At 45.4% G+C, this 23125-nt stretch overlaps 1 protein-coding gene across 2 annotated transcripts in view; it reads left to right on the forward strand.

Moving 5' to 3' along the window:
• The first annotated feature begins 21761 nt into the window (after nt 1-21761).
• The window catches only part of emc2 (ER membrane protein complex subunit 2), a 101588-nt gene continuing 100224 nt past the window's right edge, over nt 21762-23125 (forward strand). Inside the window, exon 1 of one of the 2 annotated variants that reach the window (XM_078539828.1) lies at nt 21762-21870. In XM_078539828.1, the coding sequence (XP_078395954.1) occupies nt 21831-21870 (40 nt within the window). In that variant the 5' untranslated portion in view covers nt 21762-21830. The remainder of the gene's footprint in view (nt 21871-23125) is intronic. The other variant, XM_078539829.1, reaches the window with a different exon arrangement.

Below are 23125 nucleotides of genomic sequence, written 5' to 3' on the forward strand. Positions count from 1 at the left end.
CTTTGTCTTACGGATGTTTAGTGTCAGACCCATGCTTTCGTACGCCTCGGTGAAGGTGTTTACGAGGCTTGGAGCTCGGCCTCTGAGTGTGCGCAGATGCAAACATCATCTGCATCCTGCAGTTCACTGACAGGGGATAGGACCACCTTGGATCTGGCCTGCAGGTGGCGGAAGCTGGACAGGTTCCTTCTTGTTCTGTAGTTTAGCTCCACTCCAGCAGGGAGTTTGCTGAGGGTGCGATGCAGCAAGGAAGATCAAGGCACCCACTAACTCTGTTAGTTTGCTCCACTCAACATTCTCTCATCCACTCTGAGCAGCTTCAGTCAAAGCCTAGCACTGCGTGTGCTCATGAAAAATTGATTAGTATCTTGATTATATAGCGCCCTTACTACATTGAGGGCACTATATAAATGCAAGTTATTGTTTACCTGTCCTGATGAAAGGTCATTGACCTGAAATGTTAACTCTGTTTCTCTCTCCACAGGCGCTGCCTGACCTGTTGGGTATTTCCAGCATTTTCTGTTTTTACAGTCGCTGTTGAACCTGGAGATGGTCTGGCTCTCAATCTAACGGGTGTTCCGAAGTTATTGTGGCGCAAATAGGTTTTCACCAGTTAGTTTGTGCAGTGAGGGTGAGGGAGGAATCAAAGGTGATTCTTCAGAGGTCTCAATGAGAAAGAAAGTGCCAGGGGCCTGTCACAGAGAGAAAGTGGGCATTTGAATAGTTATTTGAAGGAATAGTACGTGGTATCACAGAAACAGATCATCCAGAACACCTTCGGTCTGTCCGCAAGCATGACCCAGACCTCCCTGTCGCTTGCCATTTTAACACTCCACCCTGCTCTCATGCCCACATGTCCGTCCTTGGCCTGCTGCAATGTTCCAGTGAAGCTCAACACAAACTGAAGGAACAGCACCTCATCTTCCAACTAGGCACTTTACAGCCTTCCAGACTGAATATTGAGTTCAACAACTTTAGATCATGAAATCTCTCCTCCATCCCCACCCACTTTTTCCAAACATTTATAATTTTTTAACAAATATATTTTTTCTTTTCCCACCTATTTTTAAATTTATTTCAATCTATTGTTTCATCTCTACCTTATAGCCCATTTCGATCCCTTCCCCCCCACCCCACCCCCACTAGGGCCATCTGCCACTAGCTTGTCCTGCTTGCTACCCTTAATGTCCCCATTAGCACATCCTTTAGATAATATCACCACCGTCAACACCCCTTTGTCCTTTTGTCTATGACATCTTTGGCAGTCTCTCCTTGGCCTCCACCTATCACTGGCCCCCTAACGAGCTCCTCCTGTCCCACCCCACCCTCTACCAGCTTATATTTCATCTCATTTCTATATTTTTTAGTTCTGATGAAGGGTCATATGGACTCGAAACGTCAACAGTAACCCTCTCCGCAGATGCTGTCAGACCTGCTGAGTTTTTTTCCAGGTATTTTTGTTTTTGTTCTAGATTTCCAGCATCCGCAGTATTTTGCTCTCATCCGGAAGTATCTTGTTGTTGTTTTAAATTCTGAACCTGATCTAAATCTCTGCTTCCCAAGCCACACAGGTTAGGAAAGATTGCTGTCACTGATTGCAATTCTTCACTACAAATCATTGTACGTAGCACTGTTAATCTAAATCACAGGGGAGGGCAGGGAGAAGACTAGGGTGGAAGTTGGGATTAATCTGACCTGGAAACAGTTGAGAGACATGTAAAGAGCAGCATTGTCACTCACCAAGTGTATAAAATGATGACAGAGTAGATAGGAAGGGCCTATTTCCCTTAGCAGAGAGATCAATAACCATGAGGCATAGATTTCAAGTAATTGATGGAAGGAATAGCGAGGAGCTGATAAATAATTCTTTCACCCAGAGGTGGTGGGGATCTGGAATTCACTTCCTGAAAGGGTGGTACAAGCAGAAACCTTCGTCCCGCTTAAAAAAAAATTTGGATGCACACTTGAAACGCAGTAATCTACAGGGCAATTGATCAAGTGGAATAGGTTGGGTAACTCTTTCTTGGCCAGCATGGTTATGATGGACCAAATGGCCTCCTTCTGCATTATGGATCTTACTGGTTTTTCCATGTTTTTCAGCTAAATGTTTGTCCCTGTGTTGTGAATCGTTTTGTGCCTGCAGTCAGTGCGTGTGTCTATGGTGTGTCTTTCATCATCTTGTGGTGCCAGGACTGTCATTATACCAGCCACTGGCATTGAGCAGCACACATGTGGTCAGACAGTCAGATAATCTACTAAAAAAATAGACTTCTGCTCTTCCCTTTAAGATCCAACATCAAATAGTCTGCATCTGTGCATGGGGACATTCTTTATATCTTCATAATGTTCCATTTACCTTCTGACAAACCCGAAGCACCACATTCACAGCATTTCTTTTATCTAATCAATTAGTCACATTCAAAAGACTCTGTAAAATTTATTGAATATGACCTGTCTCTGACAAATCCATGTTGCCTTTCCTTGGTTAACGCACTGACTTTTAAGTCTTCACTAACTTTATCTTGAATTATGGGTTCCCAGAATTTGGTCAAAACAAATATTAGGCTAATTGGTCAATGGTTACCAAGTTTATCCTCCCCTGGGATTATGGCCCAGTGGTTTATCCACCTTCACCTCTGATGAATCGTATTTAGCATCAATTCCATTTCTGGAGTTATTGTAACCAATTACTTCAAATCCCCCTTTCATGTACTTACATTCTCACTTCCAGCATCATTAGTTAAAAACATTGGAAAACCTTATCAAATATCTCCATCATACTTCATCCTCGACTATAAGCACAGTCTATCATCCCTCTGCAGTGATAACCTCTCTTTGATGATTGCATTACAAATGCCCGTACTATATATTTTTACATCATCTGTTAGTTTTTCTCACTTTGTGCTTTAATCCTTCTAACCTTATTTGTCCCCAACACTTTTTTCAGGATTTGTGGTTACCTTTAGTCTGTCAACCCTTGTTTTACCATGAACCCCACCTTCAGGTTTCAGTTGAACTTTGATCTCTCCATTTAGCCAGGGAACTCTATTCTTTGATCCATTCCCCTTTTGCCTTATAAGAATAAATAAATTTGTTACCTTGGCTCTTTATCTCACTGAGCTCTGTTTCTTTCCGATCGAGTGCCTCATCCTTCTCCATTGTCCTTTCTGATTCTTCCATTCAATCAAACCCCATCGTATTTTGTTGATCATGTCCCCATCTCAATACATCCCACGGTGCGTTTATAACCAGGTATGGTCTTCTGAACTGTTGGCAAGATTCTAATCTAGGAAACATGGTCAATTTATGCGCTGCGGTATCCCACAAGTGGCAATGCAATAGTGACCCAATAGTCTGTTTTGTTTACTGTGGCGGAGGGTTAAACGTTGACCAGGACACCGGGGAGAACTCCCCTGCTCCTCTTCAAACATTGACATTGGATCTTTTATGTCCAATTGACAGGACAGATGGACTGTCGATTTAATATCTCATCTAAAGGACAGCACCTCCGACAATGCGATGCTCCCTTAGTATTGCATCTCTGAGAGGGTGGTGTTGTCTCAGTCCTGATCCTCTGACAGCGCAGTGGTCCCTCAGTACCGACCCTGCGGCAGTGCGGCGTTTCCCCGGTACCGACCCTGCGGCGGTGCGGCGTTCCCCCGGTACCGACCCTGTGGCAGTGCGGCGTTCCCCCGGTACCGACCCTGCGGCGGTGCGGCGTTCCCCCGGTACCGACACTGCAGCGGTGCGGCGTTCCCCCGGTACTGACCCTGCAGCGGTGCGGCGTTCCCCCGGTACCGACCCTGCAGCGGTGTGGCGTTCCCCCGGTACCAGCAGTGCGGTGTTCCCTCGGCACTGAGCATTTTCTAAAATTAGTGTATGTTGCTGAAGTCATCATAACTGTGGCTGGTCATTGATTTTGACTGGACAATCTGTGAAAAAATTTTCTTGTTTGATTCTGAAGAATTATTAATAAAAATAAATTAAAACCTGAATAATGAATAGAATCATCAAATGGTATAGTACAGGAGCGGGGGGTGTTGCTGTGGTGAACATTAAATTAATTGCACTTCTTTTTCTTGAGTTGAACTCTGATGAAAGCTTTCTACCAGCTGGAAAGTCCAGCTGCTTCTCAACCGACTTCATTAGACAAAATTGAAATTGGGTCATAATTATTCAAAATAAATTGGGAAGAATCCAATCAGTCAAGTAAGCCGTATCTTTGATGATTCATAAGTGAAAAATAAAATCTCTAGGCGAGTGCTGAGTATTATTAGTTAAAGATACATCTTCCAAAATCAAAAATGCACAGCGCTCTCGCCCCTAAGTCAGAAGATTGTGGGTTTAAAATCCATTTCAAAGTCTCGAGCACAAAATCTTGGCTCATACTCCCAGTGCCTTAGCTGAGGATGTGCTGTATTCAGCCACCCTGTCTGCCCTGTCCAGTCGATGTATAATATCCCACGGCACTATTAAAGAAGAGCAGGGGCACTCTCCCCCGTGTCCTGGACAATATTTAACCCTCAACCAATGTAACTAAAACAGATGAGCTGGTCATTATCACAACGCTGTTTGTGGGGTCTTGCTGTGTGCAAATTGGCTGCTGCATTTCCTACATTACAACGGCGACTACACTTCAAAAGAACTTGATTAGCGGTAAAGTATTTGGGGCATCCTGAGGCGGTGAAGGACAAGTCTTTCTTTATTTTTTTAAACATGATGTTTGTCTTCAATTCCAGACTCCCTAATGTCCTGGGGACAATCATTGACATCTGGTTATAAATGAAATCTTTACAAAACATTCCCATTCCATAACCCTGAAGGTTGGGCTTTGATGTCAACTGTACAATCTTTAGAGTGGTTGCTATTTTCAAAGTGTCTTTTTCTGACCCATTAATTCCAGCCTTCTGTGAAAAATTTCAATCCACTCCAAATAATAGGGATGCACTGGCCGGGGAAATGCAGTGGCCAATGTGTGCACAGCAAGATCCCACAAACAGCAGTGTGATAACGATCAGATAATCTGGTTTTTAGTGATGTTGGTCGGTGGATAAATATTGACCAGGACACTGAGGAGACCCCTGCTGTACCTCATATAGCACTGTGGAATATTTCACGTCTGGCTGAGGAGTCAGACACAGCCTTGGGTTAATGTCTCATTGGAAAAAAAGCACCTCCGACACTGCAGCACTCCCTTACTACTGCACCGGGAGTGTTGGCCTGGATTATGTGCTTCAGTCTCTGGCATGGGACTGTAATTTAACCTTAATGGGTTTTATTATAATTTTTGATGCTGTTGTACGCAGTGCAAAGCTCCATCAAACGAATAAAAGATAAATAAGCCACCCTGTATTTGGTTGTACCTTGGCATCGTAATGTCAGATTCCCTAATTCATTATTAAGATCATTAAGATCATGGGTGTCACTGACAAGTCTGGTAGTTATTGCCCACCCCTAGTTTGTGGTTGTCGGAGTTCAGTCATCTCAGCTCCAGGACATCACTGCAGGAGTTCCTCAGGGTAGTGTCCTCGGCCCAACCATCTTCAAGTTTGAGGCTACTTCAGAGATCGTTTCAGAGTCAACTGCACTGGTAAAGGGACAAGGGTAAATTGAATAAACCCAGGATGTATGGGGCGGCTGGTTTAATTTCCTAAGGGATTTTCATGAACCATTTGGGTTTTTATGACAATCCAACAGCTTCATGGCCACTTTTACTGAGAACAGTTTATTATTCCAGCATTGCATTCCAAATTTCTGAACAACCACGTTTGGATTTGAACTCATGTTTTTCTAGAATACTAGTCTAGTCACATAACCACCACACGATCATACACTTACTAGTGTAAGAAATGGCCTGTAAAATGGGAGAATGTTTAAACATCCCATGATCCTTTCAAATTAGCCCACATTGTCCTGCCGCTCTGTAACACTAAGTCAGTCAGTTGATAACCCACAGGTGAAGTTCTAATCACAGCAACTACTCAACATGCGCTTCTCTGTCTGCACTAAACTTTCTTGTCGAAAGACACAGATCAGCCTCAGACCAGTGCAACCTCCTGCTACCATGCACAGCCCCTACCAAAGTTGGCTGAACTAGAATGATTTTGCTGTGTCTGCTGTGACTCAGTGGGTAGCACTTTTGCCACTGAGTCAAAAGGTCGTGGATTCAAGTCCCACTCCAGACACTTGCGCACAAAAATAGACTCATATTCCAGTGCGGTACTGTACTAAGGGAGTGCTGCATCATCAGAAGTGCTGTCTTTTGGATGAGAGATGAAACCAAGGATGCACCTGCACTCTCAGATGGACAAAAAAGATCCCACAGTATTATATTGAAAGAGCAGGGAGTTCTCCTCAGTTTCCTGGCCAACATCTATCCCTCAGTCAGCATCCCTAAAAACAGATTTATCTGCACAAATTACCTCATTACAGTTTTGGTTCAAACATGGACAAAAGAGCTGAACTTCCAAGGTGAGATGAGAGTGACTGCCCTTGACATCAAGGCTGCATTTGACAGAGTGTGGCATCAAGGAGCCCGAGCAAAACTGGAGTCAATGGGAATCGGGGGGAAAACTCTCTGCTGGTTGGAGTCATACCTAACACAAAGGAAGATGGTTGTGGTTGTTGGAGGTCAGTCATCTCAGCTCCAGGACATCACTGCAGGAGTTCCTCAGGGTAGTGTCCTAGGCCCAACCATCTTCAGATGCTTCATCAATGACCTTCCTTCCATCATAAGGTCAGAAGTGGGGATGTTCGCTGATGATTGCACAATGTTCAGCAGCATTCACGACTCCTCAGATACTGAAGCAGTCCATGTCCAAATTCAGCAAGACCTGGACAATATCCAGGCTTGGGCTGACAAGTGGCAAGTACCATTCGGGCCACACAAGTGCCAGGCAATGACTATCTCCAACAAGAGAGAATCTAACCATCGACCCTTGATGTTCAACGGCATTACCATCACTGAGGCCCCCACTATCAACATCCTGGGGGTTACCATTGACCAGAAACTGAACTGGATTAGCCATATAAATACTGTGGCTACAAGAGCAGGTCAGAGGCTAGGAATCCTGTGACCAGTAACTCACCTCCTGACTCCTCAAAGCCTGTCCACCATCTACAAGGCACATTCCAGAATGTGATGGAATACTCCCCACTTGCCTGGATGAGTGCAGCTCCTACAACACTGAAGAAGTTTGACACATCCAGGACAAATCAGCCCACTTGATTGGCATCACATCTACAAACATTCACTCCCTCTACCACCGACGTACAGTGGCAGCAGTGTGTACCATCTACAAGATGCACTGCAGCAATTCACCAAGGCTCCTTAGACAGCACCTTCCAAACCCACGACCACTATCATCTAGAAGGACAAGGGTAGTAGATAGATGGGAACACCACCAGCTGCAAGTTCCCCTCCAAGTCACTCACCATCCTGACTTGGAAATATATCGCCGTTCCTTCACTGTCGCTGGGTCAAAATCCTGGAACTCCCTCCCTAACAGCACTGTGGGTGTACCTACACCACATGGACTGCAGGGGTTCAAGAAGGCAGCTCACCATCATCTTCGCAAGTGCAACTAGGGATGGGCAATAAATGCTGGCCCAGCCAGTGAAACCCACATCCCGTGAATGAATAAAAAAAAAAAAATTGGCTTTTGTGTTCCTATATTACGACAGTGAATACACTTCAAAAGTAATTGTTTGCAAAGTGCTTAGGGACATCCTGAGGTTGCGAAAGGCACAATAGAGATGTAAGTCTTTCTTTTCTTTTTGTCTGATTACATGTTGCTGTAAAATCACAATAGCTGGTCCCACCACCAAAACTTTACACTGAAGTTTACCATTGTTGTTTATTTGTGAGCAAATCATCAAGGTCAAAACCAATATTGTATCAGTTACAATGAGAGTTGACAAGCTAATTCCCCACATAATATTGCCAAAAACAGATGGACAGTTTATTTAATAGTGTATTGTTTCAGGTTTCACTGGAAAAAACTGATACTTGTCAGGCATAAGGTTCTAAAAACATTGTAAGCTGTGACACTAGAGTTCAAACACTTTGCACTTGCCAGTTAAACCTTGATACAGGACCTAGATCCTAGATCCAGTTCTGCCGAAGGGTCATGAAGACTCGAAACGTTGACTGATTTCTTCTCCACCGATGCTGCCAGACCTGCTGAGTTTTTCCAGGTAATTCTGTTTTTGTCCTAGATCCATTGTTGTTTATAATATATGATTGTGAATTTTCATTCCAATTTGACTTCCCATTGTAATACTACCTGTCTGCTTGAAGATCCTGTGCAGCATCAAATTTAAGGAAGGCTGTTGACACTTGCACAATGGATTCATTCTCAATGTATCCTAACTCACATCAAATCCCATTCACCGATCACTCCTGTGCTCGCTGACCGACATTGACTTCTGGTCAGAGAACAGCTCAAATTTAAAGTTCTTTTCCCTTTGTTCAAATTGCTCCCTGGCATCGCCCCTATCTCTGTAATCTCTTCCAGCATTACAGTCCTCTGAGATCTCTGTGGCCCTCTAATTCTGACCTCTCATCCATCTCGCACTCCATTTGTTCCACCATTGGCCAGTTTGCCTTTCTCTTCATAGGCCCTAGCCTCTGAAATTTGCTCCCTTAACCTCTCCACCTCTTTCTCTTCCTCTTAGAATATCTGTGTAAAACCTACCTCTTTGACCAAGCTTTTGGTCACCTGCCCTAATGTCTCCCTCTTTGGCTTGCTGTCAATTTTTGTCTGATGTTCTACTGAAGCACCTTTGGGCTGTATTACTACATTTAAAGGTGTTATATAAATGTAGGTTGTTGTTGCCAATGGCAAATCCTTAGCATGGCAGACAGCACAGTTTTGTTATGCAAGGAGAAATTAGTGTGGAAACTGGCTGTCCTTTGAGTCCCATTGTGGTTTATAATCTCTACACAGAGAAAGGAGAATCTTACCTTATTTTGGATGAGGTGTTAAACTGAGGTTCCACCTGCTCTCTCAGGTGAGTTCAAAGGTTCAGTGAGACTACTTGAAGAACAGCGCATGAGTGCTCCCCAATATCCTTGCTGATATTTATTGTTGATGGATGAATAGATGGCACAAAAAGAAACAAATTATTGTGATACAATAGACATTAACAGAGACATGGTTGCAAAGTGACCATGGTTGGGATCTGAATATTCAAAGGCACTTGACATTTCTGAAAGACAGAAAGAAATGAAAAGGAGGTGAGGTAGCTCTGTTAATAAGTGATGAGATCAGTGCAGTAGTGAGAAATTACATTGGTTCAGAGGATCAAGATGTAGAATCAGTTTGGGTAGAGACAAGAAATAACAAAGGAAAGAAGACACTGGTGGGAGTAGTTATGCTGTAGAACCGAATATAAATCAAGAAATATGGGGGCTTGTAAGAAAGCATTTGGTACAGTTTCTTAGAACAATATGTTCTGGAACCAACCAGGGAATAGACTATTTTAGACTTGTAAAATGTAATGAAATAGGAGTAATTAATGACCTCATAGTAAAGAATCCACAAGTAAGAATGATCATAACATGATGGAATTTCATGTTCAATTTGAGGGTGAGAAATGTGGATCTGAAACTAGAGTCTTATGCTTAAATAAAGGCAATTACAAGGTTATGAAGAGAGATGGTGAAAGTGGAATGGGGAAATAGGTTAAAAGGTAAAATGGTGGAGAAGCAGTGGCAGACATTTAAGGAGATATTTCATTACTCTCAACAAAGGTATATTCCTTTGAGAAAGAAAGACTCAATGAGAAGGATGCATCCATGGCTAGCAAAGGAAGGTTTCAAATTGAAAAAAAAGATGTACAATGTTGCATGGAAGGCTGGGAAAATTTTAGAAACCAGCAAAGAAGACTGAAAAAATAAAGAGGGAGAAATTAGAATGTAAGAAAAAACTAACAAGGGATATAAAAATGCAGCAAAAGCTTCTGTAAGTATATAAAAAGGAAAAGAGTAGCTAAAGTGAGTGTTGGTTTCTTGGAGAGTGAGTGAGGCTGGAGAATTAATATTGGAACACAAGGAAATGGCAGAGACTTTGAACAAGTATTTTGTATCTTCACCGTAGAAGGTGCAAAAAGCATCCCAAGACCAGGAGAAAATCAAGAGACAAGAGCAAGGAAGGAACTTAAAAAAAATCACAATCGCTGGAGAAAAAGTAATGGGAAAACTAATGGGACTAAAGGCTGATAAGTGCCCTGGACCTGATAGCCTGCATGCGAGGGTCTTAAGAGAAGTAGCTGCAGAGATAGTGCATGCATTGGTTGTAAGCTTCCATGCTTGATTGGCACCCCATCCACATCGTTCAACATCCACTCTCTCCACTGTCATGCATAGCAGCAGCAGTGTGTACCGTCTACAAGATGCACTGCAAAAAATACACCAAGGCTCTTTTGACAGCACTTTCCAAATCCACGACCTGTACCGCCTAGAAGGACAAGGGCTGCAGATACATGAGAATAGCACCACCTACAAGTTCCCCTCCAAGTCACACACCTTCCTGACTTGGAAATATGTTGACGTTCCTTTACTGTCCCTGGGTCAAAATCCTGGAACTCCCTCCCTAACCGCACTGTGGGTGTACCTACACCACATGGACTGCAGCGGTTCAAGAAGGCAGCTCACCACCACCTTCTCAAGGGCAATTAGGGATGGGCAATAAATGCTGGCCCAGCCAGCGATGCCCATATCCCAAGAATGAATAAATAACAATTCCCTCGTTTCTGGAAAGGTCCCAGTGGATTGGAAAACTGAAACTGTATCAGCTGTATTCAAGAAAGGAGGGTAGAGAGCAGGAAACTATAGATATAAGCAAATTACTGCAGATTCTGGAAATCTTAAATAACAACAGAAAATGCTGGAAAAACTCAGCAGGCTTGGCAGTATCTGAGGAGAGAGAAACAGAGTTAACGTTTCGAGTCCATCTGAGGGTTATACGGACTCGAAACATTAACTCTGTGTCTCTCTCCACAGATGCTGTCAGATCTGCTGAGTTTTTCCAGCATTTTCTGTTTTTATTATAGTAGGAAACTATAGGCCAGTTAGCTTAACATCTGTCATTGGAAAATGCTAGAATTCATTATTAAGGAGGTAGTAGCAGGACATTTAATGAATCATAATAATATCAGAGGGTCAACATGATTTTGTGAAAGGGAAACTGTGTTTGACAAGTTTATTAGAGTTCTTTGAGGATGTAGCAAGCAGAATGGATAAAGGGGAACCAGTAGTTGTAGTGTATCTGGATTTCCAAAAGGCATTCGATAAGGTACCGCATAAAAGATTACAACACAAGATAAAAGCTCATGGTGTTGGGGCTAATAATAGTATACATAGAGGATTGGTTAACTAACAGAAGTAGTATTGGGATGAATGAGTAATAGGAACAAAGGAAATAGGAGCAGGAATAGGCCATTCAGCTTCTAGAGCCTGTTTCCCCCCTTCAACTGGATCATAGCTGATCTTCTATCTCAATGACATTTTCCCACTCTATCCTCATACCCCTTGATATCTTTAACATGTAGAAATCTATCAAACTCTGTCTTGAATATACTCAATGACTGAGCACGCACAACCCTCGGGGATACAGAATTCCAAAGATACACCACCCTCTGAGTGAAGAAATTCCTACATTTGATCCCTACAACCAAATCATTGATATAGATTGTGAATAGCTGGGGCCCAAGCACTGATCCTTACAGTACTCCACTTGTCACAGCCTGCCAACCTGAAAATGATCTGTTTATCCCTACTGTTTTCTGTTCTTTTAACTAATTCTCAATCCATGCCAGTATATTACCCCCAATCCTATGTGCTCTAATTTTGTTTACTAATCTCTTACATGGAACCTTATCAAAAGCCTTCTGAAAATCCAAATACACCACATTCACTGGCTCCCCCTTATCTATTTTGCTTTTTACTTCCTCAAAAACCTCCAACAGTTTTGCCAAACATGACCTCCCTTTCATAAATCCTTGTTGTCTCTGCCCAATCCGACCATTATTTTCAAAGTGTCTAGTTATCACTATTTTTTAATAATAGATTCTAGCATTTTCCCGACTACTGATGTCAGGTTAACAGGTCTGTAGTTCCCCATTTTCTCTCTCTCTCTCTCTCTCTCCTTTTGTAAATAGTGGGATTACATTTGCTACCTTCCAATCTGCAGGAACCATTCCAGAATCTATAGAATTTCGGAAGATGATCACCAATGCATCCACTTTCTCTACAATCACCTCTTTCAACACTCTGTGATGTAGATCATCAGGTCCAGAGGATTTTTCATCTTTGGTCCTATTAATTTCTCCAGTACTACTCTTTTACTGATAGTAATTGTTAACCACAATAAGAGGTTGTGGTGGAAGAATTAATCCAGACTGGTCTTTTCGGTTCAAGCTGGTTTATTTTCAAGACAACTCCACAGTGCCACTGACTTCCAAGTAGCTTCCACACAAAGTGTTCCAGCTGTATCTTTTTATTCTATTTAGATGGGACAATCAATGCCCTCACCTGTTTAACTAGCAATTGTCTTTAACAAGGTGATTGCCATATTGACAGTAATTTCTTTCACTTCCTGATTCTTGCTAGTCCCCTTTGTTCTCGAGTATTCCTGGGAGGTTTTCGTATCTTCCTCCGTGAAGACAGACAAAAAAATATTTATTTAATTTCTCTGCCAATTCCTTATTCCCCATTATAAATTATCCTGCCTCTGCCTGTCATGGGCCCACACTTGTCTTTGCTAATCTTTTCCTTTTTACACACCTATAGGAGCTTTTACAGTCCATTTTTATGTTTCTTGCTAGTTTACTTTTACATTCTATTTTCTCTTTCTTTATCAGTTTCTTGGTCCTCCGTTCTAAAATGCTTCTAATCCTCAGGCTTACTATCTTTTCGGCAAATTTATAAGCCTCTTCCTTTGACCTAATACTGTCATGTTTTAACTATGGGGTCACTTTGCTCGCGAACCAACTGCACGCTCATCTATCGGCAGGCAAGTCGATTACAATATACAGCAGACACACAGACCAATGTGAAACGAAGCACATACTATTTATTTACACAAACACAGGCACTGACATGATGTGTGCTTCTCCAGACAGACCCTACTCTAGACTGACATCAACATGGTAGCCTGCATTACACAGCTATTGGGTCTTACAGTCACGTGGGCAATCTGCTCACAGTCTCTTAAAGGTGTATTACACCTCAGGTTACCATGTCCCTCCCCCTTTACTTGAAAGTACATTTTACAATATATTAACTGTTTACAAAAATGAACTACTTACAGATTCAGTCTCTCTGGAGGCTTTTTCAAACGTGTTGACCGTTATAGTTCTACCACTTCGGATGGTTTATCTGAGACCTCCCTCTCAGGATTTATCTGTCCACTAGGCTCCCCAGTAGGAACCTGTAAGTTTGCCTCTTCGTCTCTCTCCGGCTCAATGGATTCTGCAGGTACTTCCATAGCAAGAAGAGTTCCTTCTACCTGTGGTGTAGACTCCAACGGAAATGCTTGGCGCAACTTTTCTTGTAGATCTTTTTCCCGTTTCCTGAGGTGATCTACATGTCTCCCGATTATTGGACCTTCAACCGATGTATGGTAGGATAGGGGTCCTGTCACTGCACTGACTTCACCTGATAGCCATTTGGGCCCATCTCCAAAGTTCTTCGTGAAAATGGCTTCCCCAACAGTGAAGTTTCTTTCACGACTGTGGTAATTGTGTTCATTTTTCTGGGCCTCCTGACTTCTCTCTACCTCCCCGCTAAATTTGGCCTTATGAGACTTAACCATGTCCTGAGACGTCTCTTCATTAATAACTCTGCGGGTGTAATATTGGTGGTCGTATGTGGCGTGGTTCTGTAGCTGAGCAGGAGGTGTAATAACTTTGTTGCTATAGAGACCCCTCTTTCTTCATTCCGGCCTTCAAGGTCCGGACTGCCTTCTTGGCCAACCCATTGGGTGCAGGATGGTATGGTGAGGTCTTGACATGTGATATGCGTTAAGAATTGTAAATCTTTGGAACTCCCTGCTGGTGAATGCTGTTCCATTATCAGACACTATTATCTCTGGTAAACCATGTATCATGAAACTCTGACACAATCTGTCTATGGTGGTGGCAGATGTGGGTGATCTCACCTCGTTTACATCCCTCCATTTGGAGTGGGAATCGATAGGTAAAAGGAACATTGTGCCCAAAAAAGGCCCCATGTAGTCAACGTGGAGGGAGACCCATGGCCTTCCTGGCCATTCCCAAGGATGCAGTGGAGCAGAAGGAGGTAATTTCTGCATCTGTTGGCACTGCATGCAGCTCTTGACCGTGTTTTCGATCTCAGTGTCCACCTCTGGCCACCATTAGTAGCTCCGCACCAGCATTTTCATTCTGGAAATGCCGGGATGAGTGCTATGCAATTCTATCAATAATGGTTGTCTTCGTCTGGGAGGCACAATGACTCTCGCTCCCCACAGTAAGATGCCAGCCTGGCAGGTGAGCTCATATCTCCTGTTAAAATAGGGCTTCATTTCGTCCGAGTTTGGCTCATTAGACCATCCCTGCAAGATTTGCTCCCTTACGTGAGACAAACTGGATTGTGGTCTGTCCACTCTCTGATCTGCCTGGCATTCACTGGGTGATGAATCCAGAAAGTTAAATAACAAGACAGGTTCTTGGGGGATGGGGACATTCACATTGCTGTCCTTCAGGGGTAATCAGCTCAGCGCGTCGGTATTGGCAATCTGACTTCCCGGCTGGTGGATAAAAGTATATTCGTAAGCAGCTAGAATCAGTGCCCACTTTTGGATGCATACTGAGGTGATTGGGGGTATTGCCTTATCTTGCCCGAACAAACCTATTAGTGGCTTGTGGTTGGATACTAGGGTGAAGTGGTGACCATGGATGTATTGGTGGAATTTCTTAACGCCAAATACAATAGATAAGCCTTCTTTCTCTATTTGTGAGTATCTTCGTTCTGCCTCACTGAGTGTTCTTGAAATGTAGCCAATGGGCCGTTCGGAGCCTTATGTCATCCAGTGGAAGAATACTGCCCCTACTCCATAAGAGGATGCATCACATGTTAAAATCAATTGTTTCTTTGGGTTGAAATGTACCAACAGGGCCGATTAAAGTAGTAACTGCTTTACTGTCGTAAAAGCCTGTTGTTGTGGGGCTTGTCAAGTCCACCTGTGGTTTTTCTTGAGTAACCCCCGTATAATGGAGCCAGTACTGTCAACAAATTTGGGAGAAAACGACCATAGTGGTTAACCATTGCCAAGAAGCACTTGGGTTCTGTGGCATTTTTCAGGGCTGGCACCTCACGAATAGCTCTCACCTTGTCTTCTACTGGGTGAAGGCCCTGCGAGTCGACCCTATGACCCAGGTAAGTCACTTCTTTTGCTTGGAAGATACACTTTTCCCTTTTCAAGTGTACTCTGGCTTGTGAGAAACGCTTCAATACCTCTTCCGGGTTAGCCAGTGTTCTTCATCAGTTAGTCCTGTTACTAGGGCATCATCAAGATAAACCACCATGTTAATGGTCAACTTGTAATCCCCGCATATTCGCACACTCTGGTCAGGCTTTAGTACTGGAACTATGGGCACTGCCCATTCGGAAAGTTGTACAAGTTGTAAGCCTCACAACCTTCCCAGCCTGTCTAATTCAACATCCGCCTTTTCTCGTAATGCATAGGGGACTGGCTGCGCCTTCAAATATCTGGGGGTTCTCCAGGATCCACATAGATTCTAGTTTGTAGCCCCTGAATCTTCCCGAGTTCTTCCCTGACACGGGCATATTTCTGTAATAATTCTTGTAGGTCTTTCATCCTGAGTTGGGAAATCTCAGTCCACTCCAACTTTATTTCCTTAAGCCAGTTCCGACCAAGTAGAGTTGGACCCTCTCCTGCTACCACGATCAGGGATAAGTTAGTAGACTGGACTCCGTATTGTACTGGAATCTTGCATATACCTTTCACTTGTATGTTTTCGCCAGTAAATGTCTTTAGTCTGGCTTCTGAATTTTCCAACTTTAGTGAGTGGCCTCCTCTGTTCAGGTACTTAAACCTGTGTTCCCTGTGACTGTTGTGGATGTGTCTGTATCCACCTCCATTTGAAAGGGTTTTCTATTGACTTCTACTGTCACATAGATTGGCTGTTTTACCCGTTTTTAAGTTGTGTAGCGAGTAAATATCTGACTCTGTTTCTTCCGGCTCCTCCATTATATAAATTTCACGACTTCTGCCTTTTTGTTTGAACTTTGGCCTCAATCTTTCTTTACAATGTCGCATAATGTGCCCATTGCAATGGCAGTAGAAGCACTTGATTCTTTAAATTGTTGTTCGTTTGTAGACTGTCTGGTTTCAATTCTGCTATTATGAATGTGGTTTTTATCCATTAAGCCATTGCTTTTTGTTGGTCTGTTAATGGCGGCTGTTTCCCGCCTTTCCATGGAGCCCTGCGCCTCCGCACCATTTCTAACCGGTGCCTCCCTCCCAACGTGAAGAACGGTGCCATTTTGTGCTCGATTGATTTCTTCCGACTCCCTGATTGTGCTTTCCATTGTGAGCGCCAACTCCTGGGCTTTGCTGAAATTCAAATTTGTCTCAGACAGCAACCTTTTTTGAATGGCGTCTTTGTTAATCCCATACACTAATTGGTCTCTTAACATGTTGTTAATCGACGTGCCGAACTCACAGCGCTCTGACAGTTGTTTTAAGACTGCTACATAGCAAGTGACTGTCTCTCCAGGGGTGTAACACCTTGAATTGAATTTAAAACAGTGTGTTGTTACTGAAGATTTCGGTTGGAAATGACCTTTCACTAGATTCACTAACTCATCAAAGCTCTTGGAATCTGGGGCATTGGGTGCTGATAGACCACGGATTAGGCTGTAAGTTATACTGCCACATCAACAAGAGGATCACCCACCTCTTCTCCTCCCCCGATATGGCATTGGCCAAAAAGAAGAATGCGAGGCGTTCAATACAATGTGACCAGTCATCGATGGTCTGATCAAACAGTTCGATGTGGCCAAATTGTATCATATTGGAGGGTGAGGGCTTCGATGACTACGCTGAGGATTTACAATGTAATGTACTTACAGTCGGCCTGAAGGCGTGGCTACTTTAGTGCAGCTAAGTTTTCGCGGCTTTCCTTGGTGTCGTCTACTGGCCTCATCGCCAGTTGTTATCCTTTAACAAAGGGTCCCTTTGCTCGCAAACTAGTTGCACACTTATCTGTTGGTAGGCTAGTCAATTACAATATACGGCAGACACAGTGACCAATGTGAAATGAAGCACAACTATTTATTTACACAAGCACAGAGCATTAATGTGATGTGAGCTTCTCCAGCCAGACCCTACTCTAGACTAACATTTACATCGTAGCCCGCACTACACAGCTATTGGGTCTTACAGTATCTGGTCAATCTGCCCACAGTCTCCTAAAGGTGTATTACACCTCAGATTACCACAAATACAATCTTTAACTTCTCTTGTTAGCTATGGTTGGGTCATTTCTCGGGTTGGGTTTTTGTGCCTCAAAGGGATGTAAGTTTGTTGTAAACCAGGTTTTAATTCTTTAAAAGCTAGCCATTGCCAGTCTACCCTTATACCTTTTTAATGTAGTTCCCCAACCTACCGCAGCCAATTTGCCCCTTATACCTTTGTAGTTTCCTTTGTTTAGATTTAAGACCCTAGTTTCGAATTGAACGATATCACTTTCAAGATAAAAACAAAAAGCTAAAAGCTACTGCGGATGCTGGAAATCCAAAACAAAAACAGAATTACCTGGAAAAACTCAGCAGGTCTGGCAGCATCGGCGGAGAAGAAATCAGTTAACGTTTTGAGCCTTCATGGCCCTTCAGCAGAACTGAAGCATAGTTAGGAGAAGGGAGAAATATAAACTGGTTTAAGGTTGGGGGGTGGGGGGGGCGCGGGGGGGGGAAGAGAGACGTTGAGGGTATGGTGATTGTGGAGATAAGCAGTGATAGGAGCAGATAATCAAAATTAAAATAATTAAAATAAATTATAAATTATAATAATTAAAATAAATGTCTGTGACATCTTTTGATTATCTGCTCCTATCACTGCTTATCTCCACAATCACCACACCCTCAACGTCTCTCTTCCCCCCCTGCCGCCCCCACCTTAAACCAGTTTATATTTCTCCCTTCTCCTAACTATGCTTCAGTTCTGCCGAAGGGCCATGAAGGCTCGAAACGTTAACTGATTTCTGCTCCGCTGATATCACTTTCAAACTTAATGTAAAATTCATCATATTATGGTCACTCTTCCTTAAAGGCTCCTTTACAATGAGATTATTAATTAGTCCTTTCTCAATGCACAGTGCTAGATCTAGAATAGCCTGTTTCCTAGTTGGTTCCTCAACATGCTGCTCTAGAAAAACATCTTGCATACATTCCAGGAATTCGTCCTCCTCAGCAATAGTGCTAATTAGGTTTACCCAATCTATATGTAGATTGAAGTTTTCCCATAATTACTGCATTACATGTACCTCTGATTTCCTGATTTATACCGTGCCCTACGTTACCATGGTTGTTTGGTGGCTTATAAACAACTCCTACCAATGTTTGTTTCTTGCAGTTTCTTAGCTCCACCCAAATTGTTCCTACAACTTGATCTTCTGGCCCAAGATCCTCCCTCACATAGCCAACAGCTAACAACTAAGCTCTCCACAGTAATTCTAAAATACCTTTTTCCCCTCTTTCATCTCAGGTTCCATTGTTCTCACACCTCTTTGAAACTCAAATCCTTCCAAATATAACATCTTTCATGTTTCTATTTTGTCTCTGCTTTCGGGTGAATACAATGTAATATACCCTCTTCTGTTTACCCATGGAACCCCTATAAGATGCAAAAATGTTTCTTGTCACTTCTGACTTCCCTTTGATATTCAAACAAACTTTCAACTTATCTAAAAATGCAGGTGTTGGATCCAACCTGTTTTCTTGTATCCCAAACTCACCATGATATCTCATTACAAACGCACAAACCTAACGCCTCTATCCTTTCATGTTTTAAACCTCCCAGTCAACCTGTCTCTAGTAACCTTTCCCCAGCTTAATTAAATCACACACACACACACAGACATACACACACACAAGCAGACACAGCCTTCTTCACAGAATAACACAATATTCCCCAAAAAATATATTTAAAAAACATCCAGTCTCACACTGGGACTCTTTAGTTTACAAAAACGTTCAATGGAGTGAATGTAGAGAAGACTTTTTATTTGTGCGGAGTCCAAAACTAGGGGCCATGAATGTAAGATTCCATTCCATTCTACGTGTGCTTTGCTGGATGGCATGTCCTTGGCTCAGTGTCTGCTGATGCTTCATCCTAAGCCATTTTTCTTGGCGGTTTTTGTCAGTGGCGGTTTGCCATTGCCCTGTGCTCTCAGGGGCAGGACAAGGAGGCAGGTCCCAAGTTTAACTCAGCTGGAACAGGAATCAAACCTGCACTGTTGGTGTTATTCTGAACCATCTAGCCAACTGAGCTAACCAGCCCCAAATGGAATGTTGTTGCAAATAAATTCAATAAAGTTTTCAGGAGAAACTTCTTTATGCAGAAAGTGGTAACATTTTGCAATCCCCTACTGTATGGATGTAGTACTCTGTGTAACTGTACGAAATGAACAGCTGATGTGGGGATTCCAGGTGAGTTGGGTCCAGGTGAGTTGGGCTCAGGTGAGTTAGGAAAATAGGAACAGAAGTAGGATATTCGGCACTTCAAGCCTGCTCCGCCATTTAACCAGATCATGGCTGATCTTCTATCTCAATGCCATCTTCCCACATTATCCCTGTATCCTTTGACGTCATTGATATCCAGAAATTTATTGACCTCTGCTTTGAACATGCTCAATGACTTGAGCCTCACCAGGGCTGTACAGTAGAGAATTCGAAAGAGTCACCACCCTCTGACTGAAAAATTTCCTCCTTATCTCCATCCTAAATGGCCTACTTATTATTCTGAGATGTGTCCCCTGGTTCTGGACCCACAAACAACCAGGGGAAACATCCTTCCTGCATCTACCCTATCGAGCCCTGTAAGAATTTTGTACACTTCAATGATATTATCTCTCATTCTTCTAAACTCTAGAGAATACAAGCCCAGTCTCCTCAATCCTTCCTCATAGGACAATCCCGGCATCCCAGGTATTAGTCTGGTGAACCTTCGTTGCACTCCCTCTACGGCTAGTATATCCTTCGTTAGGTAAGGAGACCAAAACTGCACAAAATACGCCAGGTGTGCTCTCACTAAGGCTCTATACAACGGCAGCAAGGCTTCCTTACTCCTGCATTCAAATCCCCCTGTAATAAAGGCTAACATACCATTTGCTTTACTAATTACTGTTGCCCCTGAATGTTGGCTCTCAGTGACTTATGAACAACAACACCAATTCCCTTTGGATATATCTCCCCATTTAAGAAATACTCTGTATTCCTGTTTTTCCTACCAAAGTGGGTAACTTCACATTTTTCCACATTATATTCCATCTGCCTTGCTCTTGCCCACTCACTTAGTTTGTCTGAATCTCCTTGAAGCCTCTTTGCATCCTCCTCACAACTCTCACTCCCACCAAGTTTTGTGTCATCAGCAAGTTTGGAAATATTACATTTGGCCCCACATCCAAATCATTGATATAGATTGTGAATAGCTTGAGCCCAAGCACTGATCCTTGCGGTACCCCACTAGTCACAGCCTGCCAACCTGAGAATGATCCGTTTGTCCCCAATTTCTGTTTTCTGTTCTTTAACCAATCCTCAACCCATTCCAGTATATTTCCCCTAATCCCATGCTCTCTAATTTTGCTTAATAAGCTCCTATGCTGCACCTTTTCAAAAACTCCAACAGGTTTGTCAAACATGATTTCATTTTCAGTTGGGGGATTCAGGTGAGTTAGGTCCTCCAGGTGAGTTGGGTCCAGGAGAACTGGGCCCTCCAGGTGAGTTGGGGCCAGGTGAGTTGGGGCCAGGTGAGTTGGGGCCCTCCAGGTGAGTTGGGCCCTCCAGGTGAGTTGGGTCCAGGAGAGTTGGGCCCTCCAGGTGAGTTGGGCCCTCCAGGTGAGTTGGGTCCAGAAGAGTTGGGCCCTCCAGGTGGGTTGGGTCCAGGTGAGTTGGGTCCAGGTGAGTTGGGCCCTCCAGGTGAGTTGGGTCCAGGTGAGTTGGGTCCAGGAAAGTTGGGCCCTCCAGGTGAGTTGGGCCCTCCAGGTGAATTGGGTCCAGGTGAGTTGGGCCCTCCAGGTGAGTTGGGCCCTCCAGGTGAATTGGGTCCAGGTGAGTTGGGCCCTCTAGGTGAGTTGGGTCCAGGTGAGTTGGGCCCTCCAGGTGAGTTGGGTCCAGGTGAGTTGGGCCCTCCAGGTGAGTTGGGTCCAGGTGAGTTGGGCCCTCCTGGTGAGTTGGGTCCAGGTGAGTTGGGTCCAGGTGAGTTAGGTCCAGGTGAGTTGGGCCCTTCAGTTGAGTTGGGCCCTCCTGGTGAGTTGGGTCCAGGTGAGTTGGGCCTTCCAGGTGAGTTGGGTCCAGGTGAGTTGGGCCCTCCTGGTGAGTTGGGTCCAGGTGAGTTAGGTTGACAGGTACGGATGGAATGACACGGAGCGCAGGTGGTTACATCACAATGGGCTAAATCCACCAATCGGCTGCGGGCATTCCGCTGGGCCTCCTGTCACTCAAATCGGGAGACCCTCCCACCGCTGGGGCGCATGTGCGGCCTCGCCTGGCTCTGATTGGTTAGGAGCAGAATGAGGCGTGGCCAATTACGTAAACGGCCGAGTCAGGTGACCGTGAAGGCAAGATGGCGTCAGTGGCCGAAATGTTCGATGTGAGCTGGGAGGGTGAGTGAGAGAGCGGCAATCCCACAGCTAGGCCTGGGCCTGAGAGCCCCTCACACCCCGGGACGGGACAGGGGGAGCCCACCGGGCAAGGGGGGACTGATATATGGGGGGAGAGCAGCAGGAGAGGCAGTGACAGGAGGAGAGGGAGAAGTGACAAGGGGGGGGGGTGCGACAGTAGGGGGGGAGAGGAGAGGGGGAGAGGGGGGGAGAGGGAGGGGGAGAGAGGGAGAGAGGGAGGGGGGAGAGGGGGAGGGGGAGGGGGGAGAGGGGGAGGGGGAGGGGGGAGAGGGGGAGGGGGAGGGGGGAGAGGGAGGGGGGAGAGGGGGAGGGGGGGAGGGGGGGAGAGAGGGAGGGAGGGGGAGGGGGGGAGAGAGGGAGGGAGGGGGAGGGGGGGAGAGAGGGAGGGGGAGGGGGGGAGAGAGGGAGGGGGAGGGGGGGAGAGAGGGAGGGGGAGGGGGGGAGAGAGGGAGGGAGGGGGAGGGGGGGAGAGAGGGAGGGGGAGGGGGGGAGAGGGAGGGGGAGGGGGGGAGAGAGGGAGGGGGAGGGGGGGAGAGAGGGAGGGAGGGGGAGGGGGGGAGGGAGGGAGGGGGAGGGGGGGAGGGAGGGAGGGGGAGGGGGGGAGAGAGGGAGGGGGAGGGGGGGAGAGAGAGAGGGAGGGGGAGGGGGGGAGAGAGAGAGGGAGGGGGAGGGGGGGAGAGAGGGAGGGGGAGGGGGGGAGAGAGAGAGGGAGGGGGAGGGGGAGGGGGGGAGAGAGGGAGGGGGAGGGGGAGGGGGGGAGAGAGGGAGGGAGGGGGAGGGGGGGAGAGAGGGAGGGGGAGGGGGAGGGGGGAGAGAGGGAGGGAGGGGGAGGGGGGGAGAGAGGGAGGGGGAGGGGGAGGGGGGGAGAGAGAGAGGGAGGGGGAGGGGGGGAGAGAGGGGGGGAGGGCTGGGGAGGGGGGGAGAGAGGGAGGGAGGGGGAGGGGGTGGGAGAGAGGGAGGGAGGGGGAGGGGGGGGAGAGAGGGAGGGAGGGGGAGGGGGGGGAGAGAGGGAGGGAGGGGGAGGGGGGGGAGAGAGGGAGGGGGAGGGGGGGAAGAGAGGGAGGGGGAGGGGGGGAGAGAGGGAGGGGGAGGGGGGGAGAGAGGGAGGGAGGGGGAGGGGGGTGAGTGGAGGGAGGGGGGGGGGTGTGAGGGTGGGGTGGGGGTGGGGGGGTGTGTTGTAGATGGTATGGATAGGGGAAGAAGAAGAAGGGGGGGGGGGGGGGGATGGGATGGTGGT

Source organism: Cetorhinus maximus, chromosome 4 (assembly GCF_964194155.1).
Source record: "Cetorhinus maximus chromosome 4, sCetMax3.hap1.1, whole genome shotgun sequence".
Lineage (NCBI taxonomy): Eukaryota > Metazoa > Chordata > Chondrichthyes > Lamniformes > Cetorhinidae > Cetorhinus > Cetorhinus maximus.